We start from the raw sequence: 13,477 nt of genomic DNA, 5'->3' as shown, positions 1-13,477 counted from the left end.
TCTTTTTTTAGTCTGTATAAATAACTTTAAAAAATGAAAAATCAATCATAAATCTAAAAGGTAATGTAAATTGCAAGTCTCAAAAGTTGCCCAATACCAAATTTTTTACTTTGGTCTTGAGTATCAGCAAATAATGCCCTCCTCACGAGAGAAATTTTTGTATATTTTTAAGTAAAATGAATCAATCTCCTGCACTTTGAGAGCTAAACACCTCACACAACATTTTTCACAGTCAACATGCTTTCCACCAGGACATGGAGCAGCCAGACAGTGTTTAATAGCTGGCTAGGAAGGTCCGGGGGTGTGCCCCCCCATGGAGAATTTTTTTTCAATTAAAGCCCACATTTGGTGCCTCTCACACTTTCTAATGCCACTATTCCATCATATACACTGATCTTAATCATTGCCTATTCAATTAATAATTACAACACAAAATAACTATATTATGAATAGTGTAAATATACTTTCAGTAGGTTGAAATGTGACGTTAGTGCACCACATGAGACTCTTGTGGGCCACCACAGTCTAGGTAATTAATAACCCTTACACTACTAACTCAAGAAGTAGGAATGTTGCCAATATCATGATATGCATTTTTTTTCCTCATGAAAAAAATATACCGGTATAATCATGAACGACGCGATATGGCACATCCCTAAAAAGCGGCCTCTGTGCTTCATCTTGTGACCCAGGATGCAGCTTGTGAGCTCCTGCAGACAGAGTTCTTGCAGCGTGTGCGTCACTGCTCGGCCCTGATGATAACTGGGACACATTCAGCAATTTTCTGCCCCATTCAAGAGAAAATGTGAACACAGATGCGTTCCTTTCTTCCGAGTTGAGATTTTTTTTTAAGACTTGAGAGCTTTACCGACATGAATGACTAACTAAAAGCCGTTTAGCAGCACAGTGATGATGATGAATGATTCTTCCTGCTGCAGACTGAATGACTTCTGAATGCTTTAACCACGTCCACTCTGCTGCTCCAGCTGCCATCCATCACAGCCTGACGACGCTAAGCAGACACACAGTCATCAAACACAGAAACTCTTCTCAGGTAGAGAGCTGGGTTTAAATGATGACGAGATGTGTAGGCAGTTAAGATGAACATCGCTTTAACTCTCCGAACCCCAATAAGCTGTTTCAGGGTGAATTTTGCTCTTTCTTCATTCTCCTCTCTGTGTCCTTGTGTTTCACTGCATCTATATAATCTATAAGTCCTGCAGCTCTGTCGAATCAGCACAATCAGAACAACTCAAACATGTCTTTGTGCAGAATAACAGTTAGAATGACAGAAATCAGAGGGGGAAAAAGGAAATCAAAGTGAATAAAATGGAAGTTATACATAAACATATTTCCAAGTACCAAGTGTCAAGAAAGATGCAAAAAAAAAAAGAAGACAAAATTACTAAAAAGACACAAAGAGACCAAAAAACACAAAATATCCCACCAAAAATGTAAAAAAAAAAAAAAATTACCACAAAAAAATATTATATCACTTAAACCAGTTTCCTCCACATAAGTATTGTCATGTTTCCAGCCTCTCCTGTCCTCTCCTCTCGGCTCTGTGTAAACAGCCTCTCCTGTCCTCTCCTCTCTGCTCTTTGTAAACAGCCTCTCCTGTCCTCTCCTCTCGGCTCTGTGTAAACTGCTTCTCCTGTCCTCTCCTCTCTGCTCTGTGTAAACAGATTTTCAGTGAACATTTGTCACGTGACCGTTGGTCTCAGCAGAATCAATCATGTCTTCACAGTGTCTCTGAGGAGCAGAATTTAATGTTTTTAACAGGATCTAGTTAGAATAGTTCTGATGATTGTTTACAGTCCTGTGGATTCAGACAGTGATGAGGAGAAGAAGAAGTTGACCTATAAATTATGTTTTGGAATCTGTTTGGTGACAGACAGACATGTGCGTCACTGATGTGTGTTTCCTGCTTTGTTCCCGCCGCCTCCAATGTATTTATATTTTTAGTTCAACAATCAGCTGGATGTCATGAGGTCACTGACTTCATATTGACTATTCCTGTCCGGGACTACAGACAGCTCCTCGTAGCAGAAATGGGCCAGCGAGTAAAGCACGCTGAGCGGTATCGACTCAACTCCTGCAGAGCAGATATGAAGCTTACAAACAGACTCAGCACTCACGTGAGCTCACACACACCAGGGGCCGAGCTATATCTTACAAGACACACACACAACAATACACACACTGAGCCTATTTACACAACATTTATCCCTGCCGCCCATACACCTATTCTAATAACCTACTTCTGAGCCCCCCTCCTGCTCTAACCTATTTATCCGCTCACAGGTTCTAAGTATAATTGCTGACCTGGCCACTGTAATGGGGATTATGTGAGCAGAGCTAAAACAAAAGGCACCCTGCGGCTGTGTGAGCAGGGCACATAGGACAGAGCTTTGACCCCTGATCTATTTTATCTTAATCTACTTAAAATAAGTCTTTTCTTTTTATAGTTACAAACAATTAACCAAAGAAATACACAAGTTTATTGTAGAAAGAAGCTGTAAAAACTGGCATTATCATCAGAATTTGAACTTTCCTTTCCAACGGTCTTCGAACGGATCATGGGTTATGAACGTTTTGGTTATTAAACTTGTGTTAAAATGTTGATATTTGTGTCAGAATCTCTTTATTCTACATGTGTCCTTTAAAATAAAGTGTTTGCACTAATCAGATCCTGTTAAAAACATTAAATTCTGCTCCTCAGAGACACTGTGAAGACATGACTGATTCTGCTGAGACCAACGGTCATGTGACAAATATTCACTGAAAATCTGTTTACACAGAGCAGAGAGGAGAGGACAGGAGAGGCTGTTTAAACAGAGCAGAGAGGAGAGGACAGGAGAGGCTGTTTACACAGAGCAGAGAGGAGAGGACAGGAGAGGCTGTTTACACAGAGCAGAGAGGAGAGGACGGGAGAGGCTGGAAACATAACAATACTTCAATATGTGGAGTAAACTTTTATGACGCTTGTGGGGACTTGGAAAAGTGTGTGTGTGTGTGTGTGTATATATATATATATATATATATATATATATATATATATTCTGTTTATTTTAATATAATAAAAAAATATATAATAAAATGAATAATATTCTGGACAAAGACATGTTTGAGTTGTGCTGATTACATAGAGCTGTAGGCCTTATAGATGACATAGATTTTATATATTACAGTGAAACACGGACACAGAGAGGAAATGTAAAAAGAGCAGCCAGAAGTATTTTGGATGTCTTTGATCTGAATCCTGACCCAGTGAGCAGTAGAGTATGAAGCTGAAAGTATCCAGAGGTTTTTGACAGACAATCAGCATAAATCTCCCTCCATCTTTTACAATCTAAAATCCTCAGATACAATAAATAAAGCTGTATAAGTGGATAAATGCTGACATCATGTTGTGTGTTGCAGCACTGCAGCTCAGAGAGAAACCTCCTCATCATGTGTGAGACACAGCTCCAGCTCCTCTGCCCTCATTACTGTTCTAAAGGAGGAAAATATGCTTAACTCAGAGCCACAACTCTACAGACTTTACACTAGTTTAGTTTTTCTTTTTCTATTCTTATAGCTCCAGTTATTCTTCCTTTTTTATCTGTATACATAGTGAAAGTTGGTGTAAATATTACAATGGAAGCACATATTTTAAACTTGCAATAACTGATTTATTTGTCCACTTGGGGGCGCTGGAAACGCGCTGTGAGCCCAACATGAAAAAATCATTCCTATCGGCTGATATGGGGAATACATTTATTAATGAACATTTGCTAATTGACCACAGACTGCATAGAGCATGATGCCAGACATTCATTTAATTTAAGTTGTATAGAAATATAGATATTCAACCTCGAACAGGGCTGGGTGATATATCGATATAAAAACAGATATATTTTTAAATGTGATATGGAATTTGACCATATCGCATTATTATTATATCTATGTGCTGCCCTTATTCGTTATTCTTTTCTAATATAAGAATATTGATTTCAGAAAAAGATTGGCCTATTTTATTTGATAGGCTATTTTAATTTAAGATATTTTTTTATTTAAATGTGTCATTTTGTGTCTTTTTTTGGTCATTTCATTAACTTTTTGGTTATTTTGTGTGTTTTTTAATTCATTTAGTGTCTTTTGGGTAATTTTTTGTCTTTATTTGGTTATTTTGTGTCTTTTTTTAAAAAGGTATTTTGTGACTGTTCTGGTAAGTCCTGGGTTTGTTGGACCCTCCCACCCTAACTGACACTTTGTGCTTTACACTCAACTATATATCAACTACTTTTTTTCATTGGCTATTTTATTTAAGATATTTTTTTATTTAAATGTGCACTTTATGGAGCTTTTTAAAAAAAAAAAAAGTACTCCTGTAGTTATACAGTATTTAAGTTCACTTAAACGGTTTCAATAAAAATGCTTGTGACATGTCAGATTTGACTTTGACTGAACATTTGCTCTCACTTTGCAATAAAAATATCGGTATTTATATATCATATATCGATATTCAGCCTAAATATATCAGGATATGAGTTTTGGTCCATATTGCACAGCCCTACCCCCATACAGATATTATCAACAGAGAAATATTAAGACCAAAATACTTTTTAATTTTTTTATTTCTGCTGTAAACTTGGGCCTTTTATCATAAGGCTCTATGGGGATTGAGTCTTTCGGAGCAAGCCTCCAGTGGACAACGGAGGAACTACAGTTTTTGGCAGTTATATTATATTTTACGTATCTGTTTAATATCTTTATTTTATTTTTACTGCAGTTTTTTCTCTTCTATATTTACCTTCTTGAGCGTTTCCGTCTTTTCCTCATTTTTGTTATCTCCACTTGTTTTTTTTGGTACGTTTTTGCTACAAACAGCCTCGCTTGGTGTCATTTTTAAGCCCTGGACGTTTCGGCTCGCACATTCAGCAGCTGAAGAGCAACTTTATGGTTAATTTGGATCTGATGAACGTAAGTGCAGTTTTGTCTCCCTTCCAGCTCTGGGTTTGGTCTCTGTGTTCACCAGCTAGTCTAGTTAAAGTGCACTGTGGATTTTTATCTTGCTTTTTGTTGCTTTGTTGATCTGAATCTCTTAAAATGAACATGGAATTCGCACAAAAAGCTTTGAGGAAAGTCAGAAAACAATGGCATCATTCTCAAGCGTACAAACGTGTTTTCCCCTGAGGTTTATCTTCTCAATCAAAGGTTGGAAACCATAAAATTATGGATCCATAACATGATCACGATACGACTTAACCAGAAGCTTCTGTCAGACATCAAGGAATCTCTAAACAGCGTTTAACATCCAAAAGCATCTTAAGAAGGACATAAACTCTTGTTCTTACCTCCACCTGTTGACGCCGACGTTGGACGAGCCGGCAAACCACGGGTCCAGGAAGTAGACGCAGCGAACCGTGCCCGCCCCCCGAACCGCCTGCAGCAGCGCCGGGTTGTCATGAAGACGGAGGCCTTTACGGAACCAGTGGATGGAGTTTGGGGCCATTTTTATTCTGAGAGGAGGAGACAGAGACAGAGACAGATTCAGACAGTTTTAGTTTAAAGCAAATAGTGAAGATGCCTGAGTGGAGCTACTTTTTTTCAACATTTTTCGTTCTAAAAAACAGTTTAAAGAGGAAATGAATAATGTAAATGCTGGAAGTGAAGCAGTAGATGTTTGAATCACATGCTGCACTTTGGTAAAACATAGACACCAACACTGCTCTGCTGGGGAACAGTTAAGGTCTTTTATTGGTCACTTCATTCACTTTTTTGGTAATTTTGTCTTTTTTTGGAAATGTTTTTTGTCTTTTTTGGTCATTTTGTCTCTTTTTTTTCCCCTTAATTTGGTGTTCTGGTAAGTCCTCAGTTTGTTTGACCCTCCCACCCTAACTGACACTTGTGCTTTATACTCAATTATATATCAACTATAAACAGTTGAACTAAGCTCATATTCTTACTATTTGCTTCATGAAAAGAGACGGAAAAGTACATTAGTGGAGTTATGTAAAGTATTATAAATATTAATTCAATCCATTTATCACACATTTTGTAGAATTTGTGTTTTTGGAGCCTCATAGAAAGTTTAGTTTTACCAATCCTGCCCTGCAGGGGGCTCCACTTTCTTATTGTTTGATACTTGCTGCTCAATGAGCCTGCAGCAACCAAACTCCTATATCTTACTTTCTGAATGCAACACCAATATTAATTCGGTTTGGGACGAGATGCTGACCCATCTTATAATATCAGTCCACAGAATGAGTTGAGGAGCACCGAAAGTTGTTTATTGGAGCTTGAAGAGCTCTTCATGTGCAGGACATAACGTGATTCAGTCAGCTCTTCTCTCTGTTCAGAACTTGAGTACCTCACCAGGAGAGCGAGCCGCTGCCAGCAGCGTGGGACGAGTCGAGAATAGAACAACTCCAACGCCAACACATCGATACGGACAAAGAAGTTTCAGCTATTTTCTATCATAGGTAGGTGGAGACGTTTTTAGGCGTTTGGAGCTTGTTGAAATAGAGCCAACAGTAAAATAAAAGTTAAATCTAATGCTGGTGACAGACCATGCAACCACTGACATTTATAGCAAAAATTAAAGTACTTTTATTCTATTTTATTGTATTACTATTATAACTTTTGATCTGTAATCAAAGCAACTTATGCTGCCAGAGTTTTTACAGTGTAGTTATATTGCTTTGAGGCCAGCGGACGAGACGACGCTGCAGGCTTTAACACTCTGCAGCCAGATAGGCTGGTAGGTGACTGAGGATTTACCTGCCAAACACAGAACAACTTTTACTGCCGTTATGAGCTCAACAGGTGTGACTTTAACCCTCTGTTCACCTGATGGAAGACTGGTTTTCTGTGTGACCAGACAAAAGTCTGATAGTGTCACTGTAGAAACTATTTTGTGTTTGCTGATGATGCCAGATGGATAAAAACAGAATGTCCCAGGCATAGAGCCAGGCCTGACTGCTGTAAAGGCTCATCAGTTGGTTGTAACATTTTATAACACTTGACCGACACGGACATGAGAGGAAATAATATTATTTGGATTAAAGTCATTCCTTAAGATGTTACAGTCTCAACTGAACTGAACCCTCAATAGTATCAAAAAAGACCAAAAAGAGATACAAAGAGACCAAAAGACACAAAATTACAGAAAAATACATAAAATGACCAAAAAAGACAATAAAATACCAAAAGACAAAAAAATAATAAAAAAAATTATATATAAAAGAAAAGAACCAAGAAACACAAAATATCCCCCCCCAAAAAATTCCAAAAACAAAAAAAGTTATATCACCAAAAAACAGTTTCCTCCACATATTGTACATATTGAAGGACAATTGTCATGTTTCCAGCCTCTCCTGTCCACTCCTCTCTGCTCTGTGTAAACAGCCTCTCCTGTCCTCTCCTCTCTGCTCTGTGTAAACAGATTCTCAGTGAATATTTGTCACGTGACCGTTGGTCTCAGCGGAATCAATCATGTCTTCACAGTGTCTCTGAGGAGCAGAATTTAATGTTTTTAACAGGATCTGGTTAGTGCAAACGCTTTATTTTAAATGACACATGGAGAATAAAGAGATTCTGACACAAATAAACATTTTAACACAAGTTTTGGTCACTTTTTATAACAGTTCCAGGCACAGTCTTTAAAATCCCAGCACCTGGAGCAACCCTGTCATAAATAAACTGTTGAATCTGTCATTATTTACACTGAGATGTTAAATAACTTTTGGATACGTTTTATCTCAGTGAAACTTGGAGGTTGTGGCTATTTTTATTTTAAGCTGCATCATGATCACAGACGAGATTTGCCTGGACAGACTGAGGCTGCTTCTCTAACTCTGCCGTATTTACCTTTGATGAACCTGGATTGCTGCAGATCATCATCGTTTAGCAGAAACAGAAAGATAAGTCATCCCATTCTCTGCCACAGTATTAATGTTTACAGTGTGACAGATAAAATGTGTCAGTTTCTCTGGCACAGTGACACCCGGCAGCTGGCGAGCGGACCTGCAGGAGCGCCCCTGTGACGCAACCACACATTAGTCATCGGGCTGCAATTCACAAAAAATAACTGATTGACTGTAACTACAAACCCAAGCTGAGAGGACTTCATTGAAGATATTTAGAGGACGGAACAAAAAATGTGATTTATAATGTGCAAATAAAGTAATTTTAACAATAGATTTGGTTTATTATGAAAGCTTACACAATGTCACCTTCAATAAATGTTGCACTCAATTAAAATATATACAGAAAATCATCTCATTTTAATATCAGTTCACATAACATGGTTCACTTGATATTAAAGCACAATAATATTGTTTGGTGACAAATCTCAGAAGTAATTTTGGATTGATATAATGGTGTTGTATGTTAATTTACAGTGAATTAGATGTAGAAAAAACATTTAAATAAAAAACACATTGTATAGGGGAAAAATAAGGCAATTTCTGTTTTCTTACAATAAAACTTTACATTCAATGTAAAAATACATAATAAATGGCAGCAACAGTTACCAAACAATCACTGTCAAATTAAAGTTAAAAAACAAAGATATAAAAGATACGCATTTTAAAGAGAGATATTTACTGTTAGTTATGAGTTTTTTTAATTAAATGAAAAGTGTATATTTCTCCAAAACGCCCTTTTCTTTGTTTAAATCTTTTTGTTACAGGTCCAGCAGTTTAAATATAAAGGGCTATAACTGTAATGTCTTTCATTGGATTTTTTTTTCCTCTTTAAAAACATAACTACCCACTTTCCCCTCAAATTAAACTGTTAAAAGCTGAATGGAAAAATAAAGAATTAAAATATTATAATAACTCTCAGCTCCAGTCTCAGTAATGGCTTCTACAGTTTGACTTCTGCCAATGGAAATTAGGTCACAGAGTCTCCTCTGAACGGGGACACATACAGTCCTGATCCCGCATCATCCAGCTCACAGGAACATCACCCGCAAAAAAACCCGCACAAACACACAGTGAGTCCGGCTGGAAACCAGGAGTGTGACCTGATGTCGACACATATACATAAGTTTAAATCACCTGGCAGAGACGAACATCTCTGTGGAGCATAACGGGGTCACCGGAGCACTCCTTATGTAAGCTGGTGGCGCTGTTTATGGAAGTCCAGCCGGGATTCCCTCAAACTAAACCATCAAATCTGCACAAAAACAGTCGTCTTACCTGGTGCTGGCTCCCCGGGGCTGATATCTATGTCCAACCCAAAGAAAGACGCATTTCTTCGGGCTGTAGCCGAGCAGAGCGCGCTGAGAGCCGGTGGAGTCTGGGTCCGTTTACCTGCTGCTGCGCTACTTTGTTTCATAAGAGTTTGACTCACTGCGCACGCGCCGACCGCTGAGCCCACTCTCATGCTGCATTTAGGGACCTCCGGGTTAAATACAGCCCGGGTGCCCACTTGTTGATAATGCCCACGGTTTGAGAGCAATTATTGACGTTTTTGGTGGAAAATAACTGCAAGGACACTGAGATCACAGCGTGTCAGGGTGGTTTTAGCTTTATTAGCTATAATATGATCTTAGTTATATCCTACTTATCATCGTATCAAATAGCGTTCTGTATTGTAGACCCTATTTGTATCCTTTTAAACTGTTAAGATCCTTGGCATACACTGTAAAAAAATAAATCAATAAATAAGTAACGAAATTTACTGTAAAATAGTACTTGGGGGTTGTGTTCCTAGATTAAGTGCAAATGTCATTTAAAAAGGATCAACATTCGGGCTAATTTTAATTTATTTAATTTTATTAATATTAGTATTATTTATTTATTTTTACAAATATTTACCATAAAAATAGACGTTGAAATCTGTAAATTAACTTAAATTAAATCTATTTTTTCAATAGTCTTGAATGTTAAATTACAGTGAATTCTATGTTTTAAAAAGGCAACTTTCTCCTTTTTGATAGTAAAACTTAAAATTTGATCTTAAAAAACAAATTTATTTACTATAAAATATATAATTATTTAACATAAAAATGGACGTTAAAATCTCTAGATTAACTTAAATTAAATTAACTTTTTTAATTACAATATTGTTAAATTGCTTAAAGGAACACTCCACCGTTTTTTCATATTAAAACATGTTATTCGGGTAAGTAAGACGAGTTGATACAGACCTCTTGCGTCTCAATGTGTGCACTTAGCTTAGCCCAGTTCATTCATTAGGATCCACACAGATGGACAGTTAGAAGCGACCAAACTCCTCCACGTTTTTGCAGTAATATCATCACTTCCGCTCCCTCTCACTTCCGTCAGGAGTGATGATATTACTGCCGAAGTGCTCCCAAGTGCTATTCCGCCATACATTATAGTTATCCTTTTTATCCGCTTCGAAAAGCGCCACATGTTATTTTGTGTCGCTATACTTGGTCGTTTAACTACTCGTGTAGCTGTATTTAAATAGGGAAAACGTGGAGGAGTTTGGTCGCTTCTAACTGTCCATCTGTGTGGATCCTAATGAATGAACTGGGCTAAGCTAAGTGCTAGCCAAGTAGCTCCGCGCGCCAGGGCGATTGAGTGCACGCATTGAGACGCAAGAGGTCTGTATCAACTCGTCTTACTTACCCGAATAACATGTTTTAATATGAAAAAACGGTGGAGTGTTCCTTTAATGGTCTTGAGTGTTCAGTTAGAGTTAATTCTGTAAAAAATACACATATTGCTGAAAATAAAAGTAAGGCAACTTTCTGTTTTCTTCGGTAAAACTTTAAATTTAATATTAAATCTTAAAAAGCGGTAAGGTCTGGCAGCAAAAGTTACCAAACACTCTCTGTAAAATTAAAACTAATTCTAGTTTCCTACGGTCAGTGAACGCTGCACTTGACCTGACAAACGTGAACGGCGACGTGCTCCCAACCCGCTGCTCTGATTGGTCGCTGCGCGGTCACCTGTGTCCTGCAGGATCACGTTTAAGAGGCATGGAGGTACGGAAGTCCATTCACACCAACAGACGGCAGCAAGAGGAGCAGCGATAACATGGTTTCAGTAAAAACAAAAAGCAAAGAAAGAGGGTTTCCCTGAATGATGGTGACGAGTTTGCACAAATCTGAACACAACGAGCTGTTTCAGAGCGTTTTTCACTCTTTTTACATTCTCCTTTCTGTCTTTCACTACAATATGTAAAATCTCTATAAATCTGTAAGTCCTGCAGATCTATGGCATCAGCACAATCAGAACAACCCAAACATGTCTTAGTGCAGAATAACACAGTTAGAAAAAGACAGAAAAAAAAATACATATAAGACACAAAATTACCCCAAAAATGTAATATCACCAAAACCAGTTGTCTCCACACATTGTACATAGTGAAGTATTGTCATGTGTCCAGCCTCTCCTGTCCTCTCTCTGCTCTGTGTAAACAGCCTCTCCTGTCCTCTCCGCTCTGCTCTGTGTAAACAGCCTCTCCTGTCCTCTCCTCTGCTCTGTGTAAACAGCCTCTCCTGTCCTCTCCTCTCTGCTCTGTGTAAACAGCCTCTCCTGTCTTCTCATCTCGGCTCTGTGTAAACAGCCTCTCTTGTCCTCTCCTCTCTGCTCTGTGTAAACAGCCTCTCCTGTCCTCTCCCCTCTGCTCTGTGTTAACAGATTTTCAGTGAAAATTTTTCATGTGACCATTGATCTCAGTAGAATCAATCATGTCTTCACAGAGTATCTGAGGAGCAGAATTTAATGTTTTTTTACAGGATCTGGTTAGTGCAAACGCTTTATTTTTGGACACGTTTTAAATGAGAACAAGGTGATCCACTTAATGTTCAAATTCCGACTGTAATTTGTAACTGTCGTCTCTGGCCTACAGCTAATGTAACAAATATAAGATGACCACAAAAGACACAAAACTTTTACAAATATGATGCAAAAAGCTGCTAAAAGACCAAAAGAGACTCACAGTAACTGTAAAAAAAGAAGAAGAAGAAAAAGAGCAAATTAACCACAAAAAGACACTTAAACTGATCACAAAGAGAAACAAAATGACCTCAGAGGACACAAAACTACAAATAGAGGCAGAACTACTACAAAAATCAGCAAAACAAGAGAAGAAAGTGACTTTTAACAGATCGAACCACATACAAAGTGACAACTAGAGACACAGAATGACCACAAAGACGCCAGAACAGCTCTGAGGAGATGCACAGAGACCCACTGATCTCTGGGGCTGCAGACAGAGATCCTCCGAGCAGCAGAGAGAGGCAGTGAGGATGAAGAGAGAGAGAGAGAGAGAGACAGACAGACAGACAGATGGAGCAGAGGGAAGGTATCGGTACACTTATCAAAGCCAACGTGTGAAATGAGGTGCGGAGTGTGCTCAGTGCCGTTGCCAGTTCACCTCCTCCATTGGCCCGGAGCACATGGTGTCCCCATGCTGCAAGGAGAGGCGTGTATGTGTGTGTGTGTGTGTGTGTGCATCCAGTGCTGGTGTGTGTGTGTTTGTTTCAGATGAAGGCACATGGAGGTGCATGTGCCTCTGAGACGTCAAAAGCTCACACATATGTAATCAGCATGCAGCTTTACATCAGCGTGAGTCAACAGCTGTCTTCTGTAACAAATTCAAATTCTGAGCTTTTGTTTTTTGTTTGAGAGAGATGCAAATCATGAGAAGCTGCAGCATTTTTCTCCCATTTCAAAGTTTTCTTTTAAAGCTATTCTCGGTGTCCTCCACACAGCTAACAACACTAGAAGTGGTCTGTTTAAAAGCTCTCAGCCTGTTTGTGATGTGCAGCCAAGGTCGCTTCGTAGAACCAATCTGAGCTGCAGAGACTCAAACACTCAGAAACAAAACACCAAAGCTGTTTTAATTGACAGTGACCTAGAAGTGCACACGGTTGGAAAGGATCCAGGTCTTGTGTGCCGTCATTGTGTGTTCAACCAGAAGAGTCGACCGGATGTTCGTCTCACTACACTGAATATGAATTGAAGCTCCTAATTAATAAATACATTCATTCATTCATTTATCGTCCGCATGCTGAGTATTCCAGACCTCCATCTCTTCCTGGGACACCCTGAGGCTTCAGGCCAGTGTTCGGGGCCCCGGGGCCTGTAGCGGCAAAACAAACAAAAAGCTTTGGTTTGGTTGGATTTGTGCTCCGTCAGTACTCCTCTAAGGTTAGGGCCAAACAGTTCGTGGTTCTAAAGACAGTTTAAAAAACTGCATTTACATAAATGATGTAAATGCTGGAAGTGAAGTATTTTAATTAATTACTTTTATTAATCCCACAATGGGGAAATTCAACCTCTGCATTTAACCCATCCTTTTTTTTTTACACACAAGTGAACACACCATGCAAGGAGCACATTACTGCGCCTGGGGAGCTGTGCAGGGGGGTTAGGCCTGACCAGCCTTACCTCTAGGCCACAGACTGCCCAAGTAGTTAGGAGGAAGACGTGACTACTGGAAGTGACTTAGTTCAGTAAAAACCTGATGCAGGAAGTTTAGAGATGTTTGAATCACATGCTGCACT

General features: G+C 38.8%; 1 protein-coding gene across 1 annotated transcript in view; it reads right to left on the bottom strand.

Moving 5' to 3' along the window:
* cry3a (cryptochrome circadian regulator 3a) overlaps positions 1-9,341 on the bottom strand; it is a 59,931-nt gene extending 50,590 nt beyond the window's left edge. Inside the window, exons 1-2 of the mRNA XM_059332820.1 lie at positions 9,189-9,341; positions 5,340-5,504 (exon numbers count right to left, since the gene is read on the bottom strand). Coding sequence (XP_059188803.1) covers positions 5,340-5,497 — 158 coding nt within the window. The 5' untranslated portion in view covers positions 5,498-5,504; positions 9,189-9,341. The remainder of the gene's footprint in view (positions 1-5,339; positions 5,505-9,188) is intronic.
* Positions 9,342-13,477: the final 4,136 nt, after the last annotated feature.

The sequence above is a fragment of the Centropristis striata genome, chromosome 5, assembly GCF_030273125.1.
Source record: "Centropristis striata isolate RG_2023a ecotype Rhode Island chromosome 5, C.striata_1.0, whole genome shotgun sequence".
In the NCBI taxonomy this organism is placed as follows: Eukaryota; Metazoa; Chordata; class Actinopteri; order Perciformes; family Serranidae; genus Centropristis; species Centropristis striata.
Note: the sequence above shows the minus strand (reverse complement) of the source record. Positions and strands in the feature narration are given on the sequence as shown.